The sequence below is a fragment of the Cyclopterus lumpus genome, chromosome 3, assembly GCF_009769545.1.
Source record: "Cyclopterus lumpus isolate fCycLum1 chromosome 3, fCycLum1.pri, whole genome shotgun sequence".
NCBI classification, from domain to species: domain Eukaryota; kingdom Metazoa; phylum Chordata; class Actinopteri; order Perciformes; family Cyclopteridae; genus Cyclopterus; species Cyclopterus lumpus.
In genome coordinates this window covers 20,354,418-20,367,337 of record NC_046968.1, presented here as the reverse complement: position 1 = coordinate 20,367,337, position 12,920 = coordinate 20,354,418, and the positions used below count along the sequence as shown (strand labels likewise).

The 12,920-nt window shown below is 38.7% G+C and overlaps 2 protein-coding genes across 7 annotated transcripts; one reads left to right on the top strand and one right to left on the bottom strand.

Moving 5' to 3' along the window:
• The first annotated feature begins 782 nt into the window (after positions 1–782).
• On the top strand, positions 783–3,302 carry LOC117725110 (putative gonadotropin-releasing hormone II receptor). The gene is made up of 3 exons (XM_034525095.1): positions 783–1,331; positions 1,868–2,072; positions 2,749–3,302. Exons 1-3 carry the CDS (start codon positions 786–788, stop codon positions 3,300–3,302), a joined length of 1,305 nt encoding a protein of 434 aa, XP_034380986.1. The 5' UTR covers positions 783–785.
• Positions 3,303–6,357: 3,055 nt separating this feature from the next.
• Positions 6,358–12,447, bottom strand: wdr93 (WD repeat domain 93). 6 transcript variants are annotated; one of them, XM_034526846.1, is made up of 17 exons: positions 12,277–12,447; positions 11,787–11,852; positions 11,582–11,673; positions 11,120–11,321; positions 10,858–10,922; positions 10,572–10,650; positions 10,383–10,468; positions 9,879–9,963; positions 9,536–9,689; positions 9,120–9,184; positions 8,739–8,828; positions 8,473–8,604; positions 7,913–8,120; positions 7,726–7,786; positions 7,446–7,602; positions 7,104–7,293; positions 6,462–6,935 (listed from the first exon to the last, which is right to left on the bottom strand). In XM_034526846.1, exons 1-17 carry the CDS (start codon positions 12,356–12,358, stop codon positions 6,812–6,814), a joined length of 1,938 nt encoding a protein of 645 aa, XP_034382737.1. In that variant the 5' UTR covers positions 12,359–12,447; the 3' UTR covers positions 6,462–6,811. The 6 variants fall into 6 exon arrangements, with proteins under 6 accessions (XP_034382722.1, XP_034382737.1, XP_034382745.1 ...); XM_034526831.1 differs by having other exon boundaries at positions 6,358–6,935; positions 7,104–7,290; positions 11,787–12,287; XM_034526854.1 differs by lacking the exon at positions 11,787–11,852.
• Between the last annotated feature and the right edge of the window lie 473 nt (positions 12,448–12,920).

The following is a 12,920-nucleotide window of genomic DNA, read 5'->3' as shown; positions in this document are numbered from 1 at the left end:
TTTCTATGATTAAAGATCCCTTTTTAATGAAAGTTAACGTCAGGAGAAAATGGTAATATGAGTCATATTAAGTTGTTGTGTGTTTGTTATTCACAGCATCGGTCTAATGTCAGTGATGCAGCTCTGCTTTGCTCAGATGTGCACAACACAATACTAACACTTATTAAATGCTAGAGACACTGATTTGTTTTCCTGTTACAGTATGTTATTGTTGGGAATTATTTTTTGTTTGGGCTCACACAACAAAGATTAAGATTAATTACATAATAATTATATGTTTTTAGTTTTCAAATTGTAGTTGATTTATAAATGAATGTTGATGGTATAATATAAGAATAATCGTTATTTATTACCAAAAACATATATAATCTTTATTTTTCCAATGTTATTATGATTACTGTACACTTGTACTGTACATTTGTAAATTGTACTTGCATATTAGCACTATTAAATGCAAGACATTTAGATCATAGTGTATATTCACAATGTCCATGTTAATTAGAGTTTGTGAGCTTCATCTTTCCACTTCACTGATTTGCAATGACACTCCCATATCCACATGACCTCTTCCTCTTGATAATATGTAAAGAAATGCATTATTCATTCATAAGGTGTTTGTGTTTCTTAGTCACACAAATGTGTTTGAATGGCTGGCGCCCATTTCATGGCCCATGACTCATTCATCTTTAACTATGTTGATTGTCTCTTTTTGCTTTACTCTCGTTACCAGCAATAATCTTCATGGTGGATGAGCAGAATGTGGCTTCCTCTGCGAGCCTCAGAAAATGAACGCCACTCTGTGTGATTCTGCAGCGACCAAGTATCACCACCTGACAACGGAGCACCAACTGAATGCCAACTGCTCCTCGCCCTCCTCCAACTGGACGGTGGGGTATGATGCCCTGCAGCTGCCTACATTCACAACAGCAGCCAAAGTCAGAGTGATTATCACCTGCATTCTCTGTGGCATATCGGCCTTCTGCAACCTCCCCGTGCTGTGGGCAGCATGCAGAGATGGGAAACGCAAATCCCACGTCACGGTGCTGATAATCAACCTGACAGTTGCTGATCTGCTGGTCACCTTCATCGTGATGCCTGTGGACGCCGTGTGGAACATCACTGTCCAATGGCTTGCTTGGGACTTTGCTTGCAGGCTACTGATGTTTCTTAAGCTGCAGGCGATGTACTCATGCGCCTTTGTTACCGTGGTGATCAGTCTGGATAGGCAGTCAGCCATACTCAATCCTCTGGCTATCAGTAAAGCCAGAAAGAGGAACAGAGTCATGCTGACTGTGGCGTGGGGTATGAGCGTGGTGCTGTCAGTTCCTCAGGTAAGGTCAGGTGTCCACGCCGACGACAAGGGCCAGAGGTCAGGACGTTTTTTATTAGATAAACAGGTTTTCATTAAACATGTCATGTCCAGAACATTAACATGCACAGAGGAACATGGTCACTTATCGTCTCATGTAATCCATACATCATGGTTGGACTAATATGTTATACTAAATAATATCATAATAAAAACATAATGATATCCAAAAAGTTGAATGAACAGTTGATCTGAGCCATCTGTCGCTCAATTACCATTATGCTAGATTCTGTAGACTGACATTTACTTATGACACATTTTTGTTAGTATGTTGTCTAGTGCAGCTAACAGGCCCACACCAATCTCAGAAACCTGGGCACATAAAACAAAAACAATCTGCATATCTAGGTCCTCTAATAGGTGAGCAAATATGTGTTTTCTACCAGAATGCTAGCTTCATGTCCTGAGACAGCCGTTATGTTTGACAGCTGGTCAACCAGAGCATGGAAAGTGATTAATGAATGAATGAAGTCTAATTACCATCCTTCCCCTCCTCAGATGTTTCTTTTTCACAATGTGACCATCATCCTTCCCGAAGACTTCACTCAATGTACCACACGTGGAAGTTTTGTCACTCACTGGCATGAAACGTCCTACAACATGTTCACTTTTTCCTGCCTGTTCCTGCTTCCTCTGGTCATCATGATCACCTGCTACACAAGGATCTTCTGCGAGATCTCCAAACGGCTGAAAAAGGACCACAGTAAGTGTCTGAATCTCTGTGAATCAGTTTACTTAAGTGATTAATATATATACAGCAAATACAGTTTTAGTGACATTTATTTTTTATTGGGTACATTTACATTACATTTGGTGCAGATATCCATGGTGGTCAGAAAATGAATTGTAATAACATTGGTGCTGCTATACTTGATTTCTGACTTCTGACAATGTAAGCATGCTAACACAGTAATGGTAGGCATGGTACATAATATACCACATGTAAGCATTGTAACTGAGAGCATGTTAGCAAGCTGGTCGTAATAGTAATTGAGCTCAACACAACGCTAGTGCGACTGTTGATTTAAATGTATTTTTTCAATGCCCTGAGATAAAAACCTTAAAACCCGGCCCAATAAAACTAAAACTATTTGCAACATAAGTTAGAACTGTGAACTGGCAATTTAAAATAGGATAGAGAGCAATTATTGTGCCGTACATACACATAATTAAATTCAGCTGTTATCATCTGGTCACAAAAGTCACATTGAGAAACTAGTTGTACCAAAACCTTCCACTACCCCTTCTCTACCACATCCCTCTAAGACTGAATCACTCCTCATCATGATGACTCACTATATTTTACACAATGTTTTGTTAGTTTGCATTCAAGCCTTTTATAATGCGTACTATGCTTGTGTCATTTGTTCTGCTCCCAGTGCCATCCAATGAATTGCATTTGCGTTGTTCCAAGAATAACATCCCCAGAGCCCGGATGAGAACTCTCAAAATGAGTATTGTGATTGTCTCGTCGTTCATCATTTGCTGGACTCCGTACTACCTGCTGGGCCTGTGGTACTGGTTCTTCCCCAACGACCTTGAGGGGAAGGTCTCCCACTCACTGACCCACATGCTGTTCATCTTTGGCCTCGTCAATGCCTGCCTGGACCCACTCATCTACGGCCTGTTCACCATCCACTTCCGAAAGGGGCTCCGGAGGTTTTACAGCAACGCCACCACAGTGTCCGACCTCGACAACAACACGGTTCTAACTGGATCTTTCACTTGTGCTGCCAACTCTTTGCAGCTGAAAAGAGAGGTGAGCCCTGCCATCCAGGAGAGGTTCATGTTGTGCGGCGATAACCGCAGCAAAGCAGAGTTGAGGTCGCCAAGAAGCAGCTTTTTAACAGAAGACAATGATGCAGAGAGAGATCCGAACCAGTCCAGCCCGGAGAGCATCATATGTGGAGAAGACAGGGTGGAGGCTTCCTGACCATTTTTACTCCTGTTGTATTTATTCCAATGTATTTAGTGTCTGACTGTCTGCTGTGTGGGGTCCTGTATTCCCTGAATACTATGTGTCATTTGGATTTACTTCATTCGTAACATGCTTCTGTATAAAACACAAAGCCAATCATAGCTGCCGATAAACACAGAATTTCATATTTCCTTGAAGGGGGGAAAGCTTCATAAAATAAACATGCAGACAAAACACTAACATAATGAGCTTCTGTTAGAAAGGAATGTTTAGAGCTCTGTACATTGTAACTTTTGGTCATCTTGAATTAAATGTATTCACTGGAATTTGGAGTCTCTCGTGAATCCATTGCTGTTGGAAACAAGCCGTCTCAAATATAGCTAACATTCTAAGCACACAAATTCAGGTGACACAGAAGTGCCATGCAATTTCTGTGCAATGTCTTATGCCAACACAAATCTAGTCTGTAGTGATGTGTCAAATCCCTGAGGGGACTGCTGCTGTTAATCAGTGATGATTCACCGTGTTCAAACGGAAAGGCCATTTCTACCCTATAATTCTATCAAATTAATGTGTGGCAAAGATAACAAATAACTTTCAAATCATCCCTCAGCTCAATGGAAAAAAAACATCCATTTGTCTTCTTTTGTTCAGAACACAGAATGATACAGAGGTGGGTCAAGGTGCAGAGACTCACATAACCGGCATAACATGTCATTTTAGAAGTAGAGACTTAAAACTTTATGAAGTTTTCTAATAAACATGATTTATTGAGCAACATTTCATATACACATAACTCTTAACGGGAAATTTGAATAATTGAAAATTGCAGGTTATCGCGCTTCTTTCATGTCTTACAAAATACATCATTTATTTAGAAAAAGTATTTAATCCGGGCACAAGGATGTATTTCAGCTCTCTAAGCCTCATTTGCGAGATATTCTACGTTACTGTGGCTAAGCGACATACTCATTGTAAACTGAAATAAGAAACGTTATCCATTCTTTAAATTAGCTTTTATCCCCCATCTTCCATTAACTTCTTCTGCATGCATTCCCGCATCTATTTAATCTACTTGATTGTGACATTGAGGACACCAAATTATGTCATTCATAAATACATAAATACAGTGTGCCACCAGGATCAGAACAAAATTGTCTTTATTTTAAATATGATCGTAAAATATTTTGTGTCCAACTAACGGCTGTAGTTTCAAGTCCACCGCATCTAACTATTGGCAAGAAGGCGTATTTCACAAAATGTCCAACTATTCTTTGTATCAACTTCTTATCATCGTGACTCCCTGTCCCTGTTATGTTGTTTTGTTTGTCTGCTCATGCCAGGTATAACACATTATAAAAAGGCTATTATTACTAAGTATAACATTATTATTAATACATGCCTTTGTCTCCAGCAGGCTGGACTACTGTAACACTGTCTGGTGTGGCGAAGAACATTTTGGGTTGATATTATTATGTCGAAAATCAGACAAAGAGCCCACATTACTCCAATCTTACAATATTTACTTTGGTTACCTGTCTGCCACATAAGTCATTTTACAATTTCTCCTTTAAGTGCTCTTTTAATACAATTTATTTTCACATTATTGTTGTTTCTTTTAATGTTTTATCATAAATTGTATCATTATGATTATCTGCTTTTATGTTAAGCACTTTGTGTTACATTTTATGCATGAATTGCATAGTAGTTTATTCTTGGTGTCTCCCCCAGGGACCACAATCAGTAGTCCTTGTGAGTAAAATATGTTGGTAGGAAGTGGATAAAATGGCGTTGAAGTTGGAAGTAATGGCAGGTTTGTTTTTGCATGTTATCGTGAAAGAAAATGAAGCACAAACGTCAAAAGCAAATTACTTAAAAACATTGAAACGACAGCAAACTGTGACAAGGATTAGAGAAAAGTCTCTGCCTCGTTGTAGGTGCTTCATTTAATTCAAGAGGCCACATGCGCTGCTTTTACTGTCTGATGTTGACAACAACACTTGCCAGGCTCTTTGAATCCAGCACCTGCGCTTTCATTACGCTCTAAATGATATTTGGCTCTTTGGCAACAACACTCAGCAGAGCTTTTTAGAAATTTAAATGAGGCTTTCAAGCACATATTAAAATCTGTATCAGTTCCTTTTCACAGAGAGACGCCACAGTGTGATCTGATATGACCGGTGAAGATGGAGCACAAATGATGCAATAATGTAGATACACATTTCTATGCCAACAATGGGAGAGACGCCATACAAATGATCCACAAAGCGCTCCATCAAATGGACACAGCAAGCACATTCTGGCAAAAATAATTCCCAGTAATGTTCTGCAGACAATCAGGACATATTCAACAGACACACATTGCTGATTGGTTATAGCTCAGTAAAATGATATCTCTGATAGATTAAGATCTTCTGACTTATTCTCAACTAATTTGCTGTGAACCTTGTACTAAAAAATGATGGACATTGTTTAGAAGTTAAAAACTAGAGCACCCAGCAACTAATGCGACCCACTGACCTCCATTTGTTTTATGTGTGCATTTTTATGCCTTTGAATTGTCATTTTCTTTCACTACATATTGGACTAACCTCTCAGGAGGGAAAAGGGGTCAAATAATTAAATCAAATGTTTGTTTTTCTTTCCATTAAATGAAAAACTGTATTAGTGGCATGCGACGGTTTAGCTGCACAAGTACATACCTCTTCTCTTGTTGCAGCCTAAACACAAACCCAACCCAAACCACACAGAGTATTATAAATTGTAATCAATTTAATTCAATAAAGCAAAATCTCTGCATCCTGCCCTGTTTTTTTGTGTCTTCTGATATTAAAAACGTAACCTATGAAACATTCAAAGACCCCAAAGGCAACTAAAAGCCTTCGTGGCATGATGGAATGCGGCCCAGTCATAATCAGCCTTCATACACTCATCCTTTTAAAATGCATATGAGATACGCCCTTCCAGCACCACAGATATCTTTGCCAAATTCAACAAAATAAACAATGTACAATAAAGGATTAGTACACAAACTATGTTTGATTTGTCTTGAAATGAAGAAAATATAGTCCTGGAGAATCTTTTTTATTTTAATTAGCAGCAAGCTAAACATGAGTTACTGGATTCAATGCTACTCCCAAACATATAACATCTATGGTTTATTGGAAAAATATTTCTGCCTGAAATTCAAATTTGGAAGAAATATATTAAAAAAAGAAGAGATTTCTTTGTTCAAAACTTTTTTTCAAGACAAAACCTTATGATGATTCAGATACATTTGAATATAAATATTTTTCCACTTACTTTAAACATTTGTTTAAAAATATAAACAACAATTCACCATTACTATACTGCACTAATTGTTGTGTTTTCCCATGGAAAATGCCATCTGTGTGTAAATGAGCACTGTATATACGTTAAGATGAACAGTGCAGTTAAAGGTGGTGGGAATTAGAAGAAGCTTTTAACCAACATAAAATGAACGTGCACACAAACAAAACGTATAATAGTACTGTGCAAAAGAATCAAGAGCTGCAGTTTTTCAGCTGGCTGCAGCTCTGCTGTGTCTGTTGCACCGTCGCTGCAGTTTCCGGGAGCTGCTTCCATGTCTGCATTAAAGCGTTGTTCCTTTCATCCACAGACAGTGCTCTTCACATGAAAACATAGGAAACACATGACAAAACACCACTTTAACATTCAACTATGAATTGTTCTTGCTTTGTCCTCGGGACGGGAATATACTCTCCTCGGTTTTAAAAAACAATTTGATATTACATATTCAGATGATTGTGGCATTAAAACATTAAAAATGGCCACCTTTGCTGGAAGTAGAGATTGCAGGTTTCCTCCAGCGTTACGCAGCTCAGTGTGTTTAGTTGTCGTGGAGAGTCTGGAAGTGAAACAATATACCGCTTGATAATATCTGGCTCTCCAAAACGGAAGATGAAAAGCTGACTCTGGCTTCCTACTTCAGAAGACGCAGTGCAGCTGGAGTCCTGGTCACCTGCTTGAGACGTGAAAGCTTTTTGTTACAGTCCTTTTGATGACATATCCGTGTCAACAGGAACTGTTTGAAAGTTATACTCTTCCAGATATACACCAGTGATTCCCTCATCAATCTTCCTGTTATGATGTATTGCACAACAAAACAAAGCTTACCTTGTATGAACAGAGTCTGCTGTTTGGTGTTCAGAGCATAAACAGGATGGCATGGAGTTGCAATCCGATGAGTTGTGGGAAGCTTCAAGGAGCAAACACTGGATCTGTTGATGACATCTTGAAGGAACATTTTTCCGTTTCTTTGCACCACAAGCGACTAGTTGAAACAAGAAAAATAAGACAGCAGGAGTTCAAAATTAAAAGACTGAAAGTTAGATAGAAATTACTTTTGTATTATGAACGTTTAACTATCAACTATCAAAAATGTCCGTGTTTTTACCAAACTCTGCAGGAACGGCACTGATGCAGTGACAGTTGGAATGTCCCCGCTGTCTTTTGGCCTGTAGAGATATAGGAAATAATGTGTGAGACTGTTTTGTTTGATATAATCATATGATTGTATTTCATTTGACAGGAAAAGGTTAGATGCATCCTTTAAATGAGGAAATATGTCAAACTCAGGTAACCTTTTAGAGAGCTGCACTATGCAGGACTGTGTCCCTCTTCCTGCGGTGACTGTATGAGTGGCTCCACTTTTACACAACAACATAAGACAGACTTTTGCTGTGGTAAAAGTCTGGGAAACATCAGCATGCTCAGGCCAGTTTTCCACAAATTGCATCCTGAAGAAGGCACTGTCTGCTGCTGACACTAAGACAATCGACAATGGAGAACCTGACGGAAAGACAGGAAGAAGAGAATCAAACCTTGTTTAAGTGTTATTGCATTTTCCCCCACAAACTGATTCAGCCTCATTATTGCTTTTCAGTAAAGTTTCTTTTTGGGAAATCCTAAATATATATCTCAACTACCTGAGACACAGAGCTTGATTTCATACACTAAATCATGAAAGAGTGAAAGTAGAAATGTTCTTTCCATCATGATGTTCTTACCATGTGTACACTATTTACATTACAAGCAAGAGCTTTCAATTAAGAGTATTTTAAAGAATTGTAGCGCTAGATTAACAACACTGGAGTCAGATTTGATAATATTTTAGAAATACGTCAATGTAGGATTTGCTCACCAGACTTCCTGTCCCACACACACACCAACGCATCATCGAGTCCAAGAGCTATGTGACGGCTGCATCTACTAACAGCAGAGCAGAGGATTTTCTTTGCATTTGGCCACAAAACATCTGGCATGGGTTCCACATCTGTGTCAAAAAGGGGAAGGGTCAAAACCAGAGAAGTATGCCTATTACCCATCTAGTAGAAAAATACAAAGAAAAAAGTACAGTGGACCAAAACTTGTAACAACAGCCATCACACTGAGCAAATGACACCGTGCCTGTTTTGTTCTTTGGTGATTTTTGCAGCAAATACTGAAGAAGATTATGGCTGCCACTCCACCACACACTGACAGCAACAGGCAATCCTGCTGAGAGAAGATCAGAGATGAAACGTGACATTAATTAGCGCACGGGATTCATTAGCTGGCAACTACTTTTGGCAAATGTTTTAATGGAAAGGGCTCTCAAACAGCAGCCAATCATAGAAAATGGAAAACACTCAAATCACAGATATTTCTTATGTTGCTGCCTGTCTTGGCCAGGTCTCCCTCGAAAAAGAGATGTTTAATCTCAATGGCACTCATCTGGTTACATAAAGGTTTAAATAAAAAATCAAAATACTGGAGGAAAAAAGCTAACCCTCCCCCTCCAATACAAACCTGGCTTTGCTTTACCGCCACCAGGAAACTGACCACAAGGCCAAAGGAAGTGCTGGGTGCAACGTCTGAAAAAGATTCCATGTAACTGATATGAGACAAGAAGATTGCTGAGCATCTGCATTTACATGTTTAACAGGCAATATAACTAACAGCACAATTTTGGTTTCAAAAGTGGGGATGGAGTCAAGGGGTCCTAAGCCCAACCAAATTATTAAATAGATAGTTAAAGTTTAAAAAATATATTCAATGAATATATTCAATGAATATATTTTGTAAACTTTAAATTAAACTTTGAATATTATTCATGCAAAGTATTCCGTCAAGGACCATGTGATAATTAAATGTATTAAATCTACAACAGGTCAAAGCAGCTTAGCAGTGAAATGCTGAATGCGTTTGTGTAAACTTGATCCTACTGTGGGCTTTCTTTCTTTTCCTTTGTTTTTCCTGCATCTCTGTCAAAACACTGTTCCTCCTGTTGACGACTGCTGCCGGTGTCGACTTCCTGAGCCAAACAGCGTGAAAACCAATCTGTCATCCTGAACACCTCAAGTGGACCATCCAACGTCCCTGGAAAAGAGCAGAAACATGCTGGGACATTGATTCGTCACTGTAGTGTGTGCTCTATTACTTTTTGCAAAACCTAAAAAACGGAAAAAAACTTTGGGGAATCTTCAGTCGTGAAAACAAGAGATACAGTTTGTAATTGGATTTTTATACACACTATAATTGTAAACACTGTTGCTGATAAAATTATACCTGCTGGCATTTTGGGTGGCTTTATTTTAATCACAACTGCAACTGGAGACCATTTCATATCCACATCTTCAGATGAGTTTGGGTCCTGAGGATTAAAACAAATTCCAACTGCCTAAAGCTGACCTTGTAATGTAATATTGTTGGCAGCAGTTAAACAGGCATACATTGTATTTAAAATATATAATAACAGTAAAGAAAGGAGGCGTAAATGTATTCATAGTTATTGTGCTAAATATGTGCACAAAGATGAAGAACATAAAAAGACAGCTCTCTCTCTGGATTGCAACCGGTTTCAAAGTTAATGCTCTCCCTCAGGCAGCATGGAGTCCAAACCTTTTCTATTCTTTATCCTTTATGCCTGTATCTGTGCGCATATTTAGCATTTTTTTCATTAAAATAAAAATAATAATAAAACCACACTAAGTTCAGATTCAAACAGTAGTTGACAATCAAATGTAACTGTTAGTAAAAGGTCATGTTCAAACCAGCCTCCTGGTACACTACCTGCTTTTGTGAGAGTGCCGTCTCCATCTCTTTCAGCCATGCTTCTGAGGGGAAGTGATAAACCTGGAGCCAAGCGGCACCGTTACCTGACAGAGGTAAAACTCATGTGGATGAATATTTGAATGTGAAGTCTTTAATTAAAAATCGTATATTACTAATAGCTCAAACAGGAAGTAACTCCTTACTTACAGCTGATTGATGCAGCTCCATAATCACCTCCTTCAGACAGTTCAAATGTCAAGCAAATGCTCCTTTTGTTGATATTATCCTGGTGATGAAAAAAAAAAGTTAAACTGTTATTTTTCAATTTATTCAATTCCTAAAAGTATTACATTAATTTAAAAAAAGACAAGTATATCCTATAAATATACACATCATGTTGCAAACCATCACAAAAAAGAACAAAGTACCCTTATTAAGAACACGTAAAAAACCCATTACATTTCTTGTGGTGTAACAGTAGAAATATACGCACCATGATGTTAATAACACTAAGGAGGTGAATACATTCACAGTGATATGCAAAGACTCTGGCAACACCTGCAGGAAAAGATGAGAGCAACTGATGTCAGTAAGATGATACAATTTACAGCCAGGCGTTATTACCTCAGTGCAGTAATAATTCATGTCTTCAGGATCAAGCGTCAATCTGTATTTGTTAATTTGTGAAAATCTGACTATCTACAGGGCTTTTTTATTTTTTACGAAGGTGGGGACGAGAGAGGCGTGCTACCCACCCATGTCGTCAACAGCGCCGAGCAGATAGGCGGTCTCAGCCATTCTGGTCATCTGAATAGATGTAACTTCCAGTGCGTCCTGCTTCCACTCTGCAGCACAGACCAGAGAAGATGCGCACCACACAGACAAGCCCTGGGAGTGACCCAGGCTGAGGTACCTGCCGTCCTCTGAGCACGCCAGGCAGTTGGTGCTCACCGGAAGCTGACAGATTCCCACATGTTTTTAGAAAACACTGATCTTTTTATTCAATTACTTTATTTTCAACAGAATAAAAAGCGAGGGCTTTGTGTGCCTGTAGTGCCTTTCGGACATATTTGTTACTGGGCTCCACAAATATCCTTGACTGTATTTTAAATTATTCAAAAATAATACAAAGTTTAAGAAGCGTTTTGCAAGATGGTTTGTCAAATATTTGCCGTTTAACATCACTGTCATGAACTAATTTCAGAGATATCTTGTACCTGTGTTGCAGCGGACGGATCCAAACTAGGTGTTTTCTTTCTGGACGTCTCTGCTTTGCAGGCTGCTTCCATTTCTGAGTCCGGGGTACCTTCTATTGTGTACATGGACATGCATTAATTTATACTTTATTCTTATGTGTAAAGCAAAAAAAACACATTCTGTAAGGTGAGTATTTTTAGATTTGATAAATGATTACTGACTCACTCAACATGCCAGAGACATTTTGATGAGCTGAGCTCATTCTCACTCCTTTGTGTACTATTGGGTAGTCTGTAACAATGCCACATGTTATAAGAGGATGTTTTGTAAGTGAATCTTCGGAGCAGCTATAGTCAAGGGGAAGTTGTGGAGAAAAACGTGGTGAAGTTAAAGTATAAAGTAGCATGACATTGAAATGCCCAAGTGAAGAACATCAACACTGTAGAGAACTGTACGAAACAAATATGATCGTTGTATTTGTTGAATATAATGCAACTAAATGAAATGACGTCAGCTACATGGAGGCAGCTGTCAGTATATCCGGCTGAGAAAGAGAGGCACGTTATCTTCTCCCGTTAACCGTCCTTCACACCACACAATAACGCAAAAAATAACGTGGCAGCACGAACGGAAGGAAGTAAGCGCTCACAGTGACCTTGTGAAATGTCCTTTAAATGTTCTTTACTTTCCCGTCGGTGCGAGCCAGCGGTCTTACCTCTGTGTCCCTCCAGCCAGCTGCTGTTTACAACGGGCGTCATGACAACCGGTCGTAAAGCAGGCCAATTGCAAGACAACATCTCCAGTTACAAATGTTTTTAATTTTACGGTTCCGGTATTGTTTACACTATCACAGTCAAATGTTGTTGTTTTTTCTCCACATAATTGTTTTGGTCTTCTTTACGGTTCGAATGGTGCCACGAATAAACCACTTCCGGTATATGTCAAACATAAGCTTCAATCGTATTTATCTCACAAGATCAATATGCACAATTTAAAAGGTATTACAAAAAAACTCCCTAAAATAAAAAGCTGTAGAGTCAACAGTGAGCTTTTTTTCTATAAAAGGTTTGTGCAACGTAACTAACGGTTATATTAATGGTTGATGGGAATATTGCCGTTGAATAATTAAAAAACATTAATAAGAACAACTTCTCTCTGGGTTGCAGTTTGTGAACAATCCCTCTGGCACTTTAAAATATATTGGGTAATAAATTATAAATGTTGAGTTTCAATATTTCTAATATGCCATCACGTTTGCAGGTACACAAGTTGCATTATAGATCCTTTGAGATTAATTGAAGAGCTAATAAGAACTTGCTGTCAGATGACATTATTTTTTTCCCACGAACCGGCAAGCCA

What these genes read in the sequence shown, in the direction of transcription:
- LOC117725110 (XM_034525095.1), top strand. Translation starts at nt 786, where the DNA reads ATGAACGCCACTCTGTGTGATTCTGCAGCGACCAAGTATCACCACCTG. An exon ending in TGGTGCTGTCAGTTCCTCAG is followed by an intron (nt 1,332 to 1,867) that starts GTAAGGTCAGGT and finishes TCCCCTCCTCAG; the next exon opens with ATGTTTCTTTTTCACAATGT. An exon ending in ACGGCTGAAAAAGGACCACA is followed by an intron (nt 2,073 to 2,748) that starts GTAAGTGTCTGA and finishes TTCTGCTCCCAG; the next exon opens with TGCCATCCAATGAATTGCAT.
- wdr93 (XM_034526824.1), bottom strand. Translation starts at nt 11,967, where the DNA reads ATGCTACTTTATACTTTAACTTCACCACGTTTTTCTCCACAACTTCCC. An exon ending in GAAAAGAAAGAAAGCCCACA is followed by an intron (nt 9,185 to 9,535) that starts GTAGGATCAAGT and finishes AATCTTTTTCAG; the next exon opens with ACGTTGCACCCAGCACTTCC. An exon ending in GCAGACTCTGTTCATACAAG is followed by an intron (nt 7,294 to 7,445) that starts GTAAGCTTTGTT and finishes TCACGTCTCAAG; the next exon opens with CAGGTGACCAGGACTCCAGC.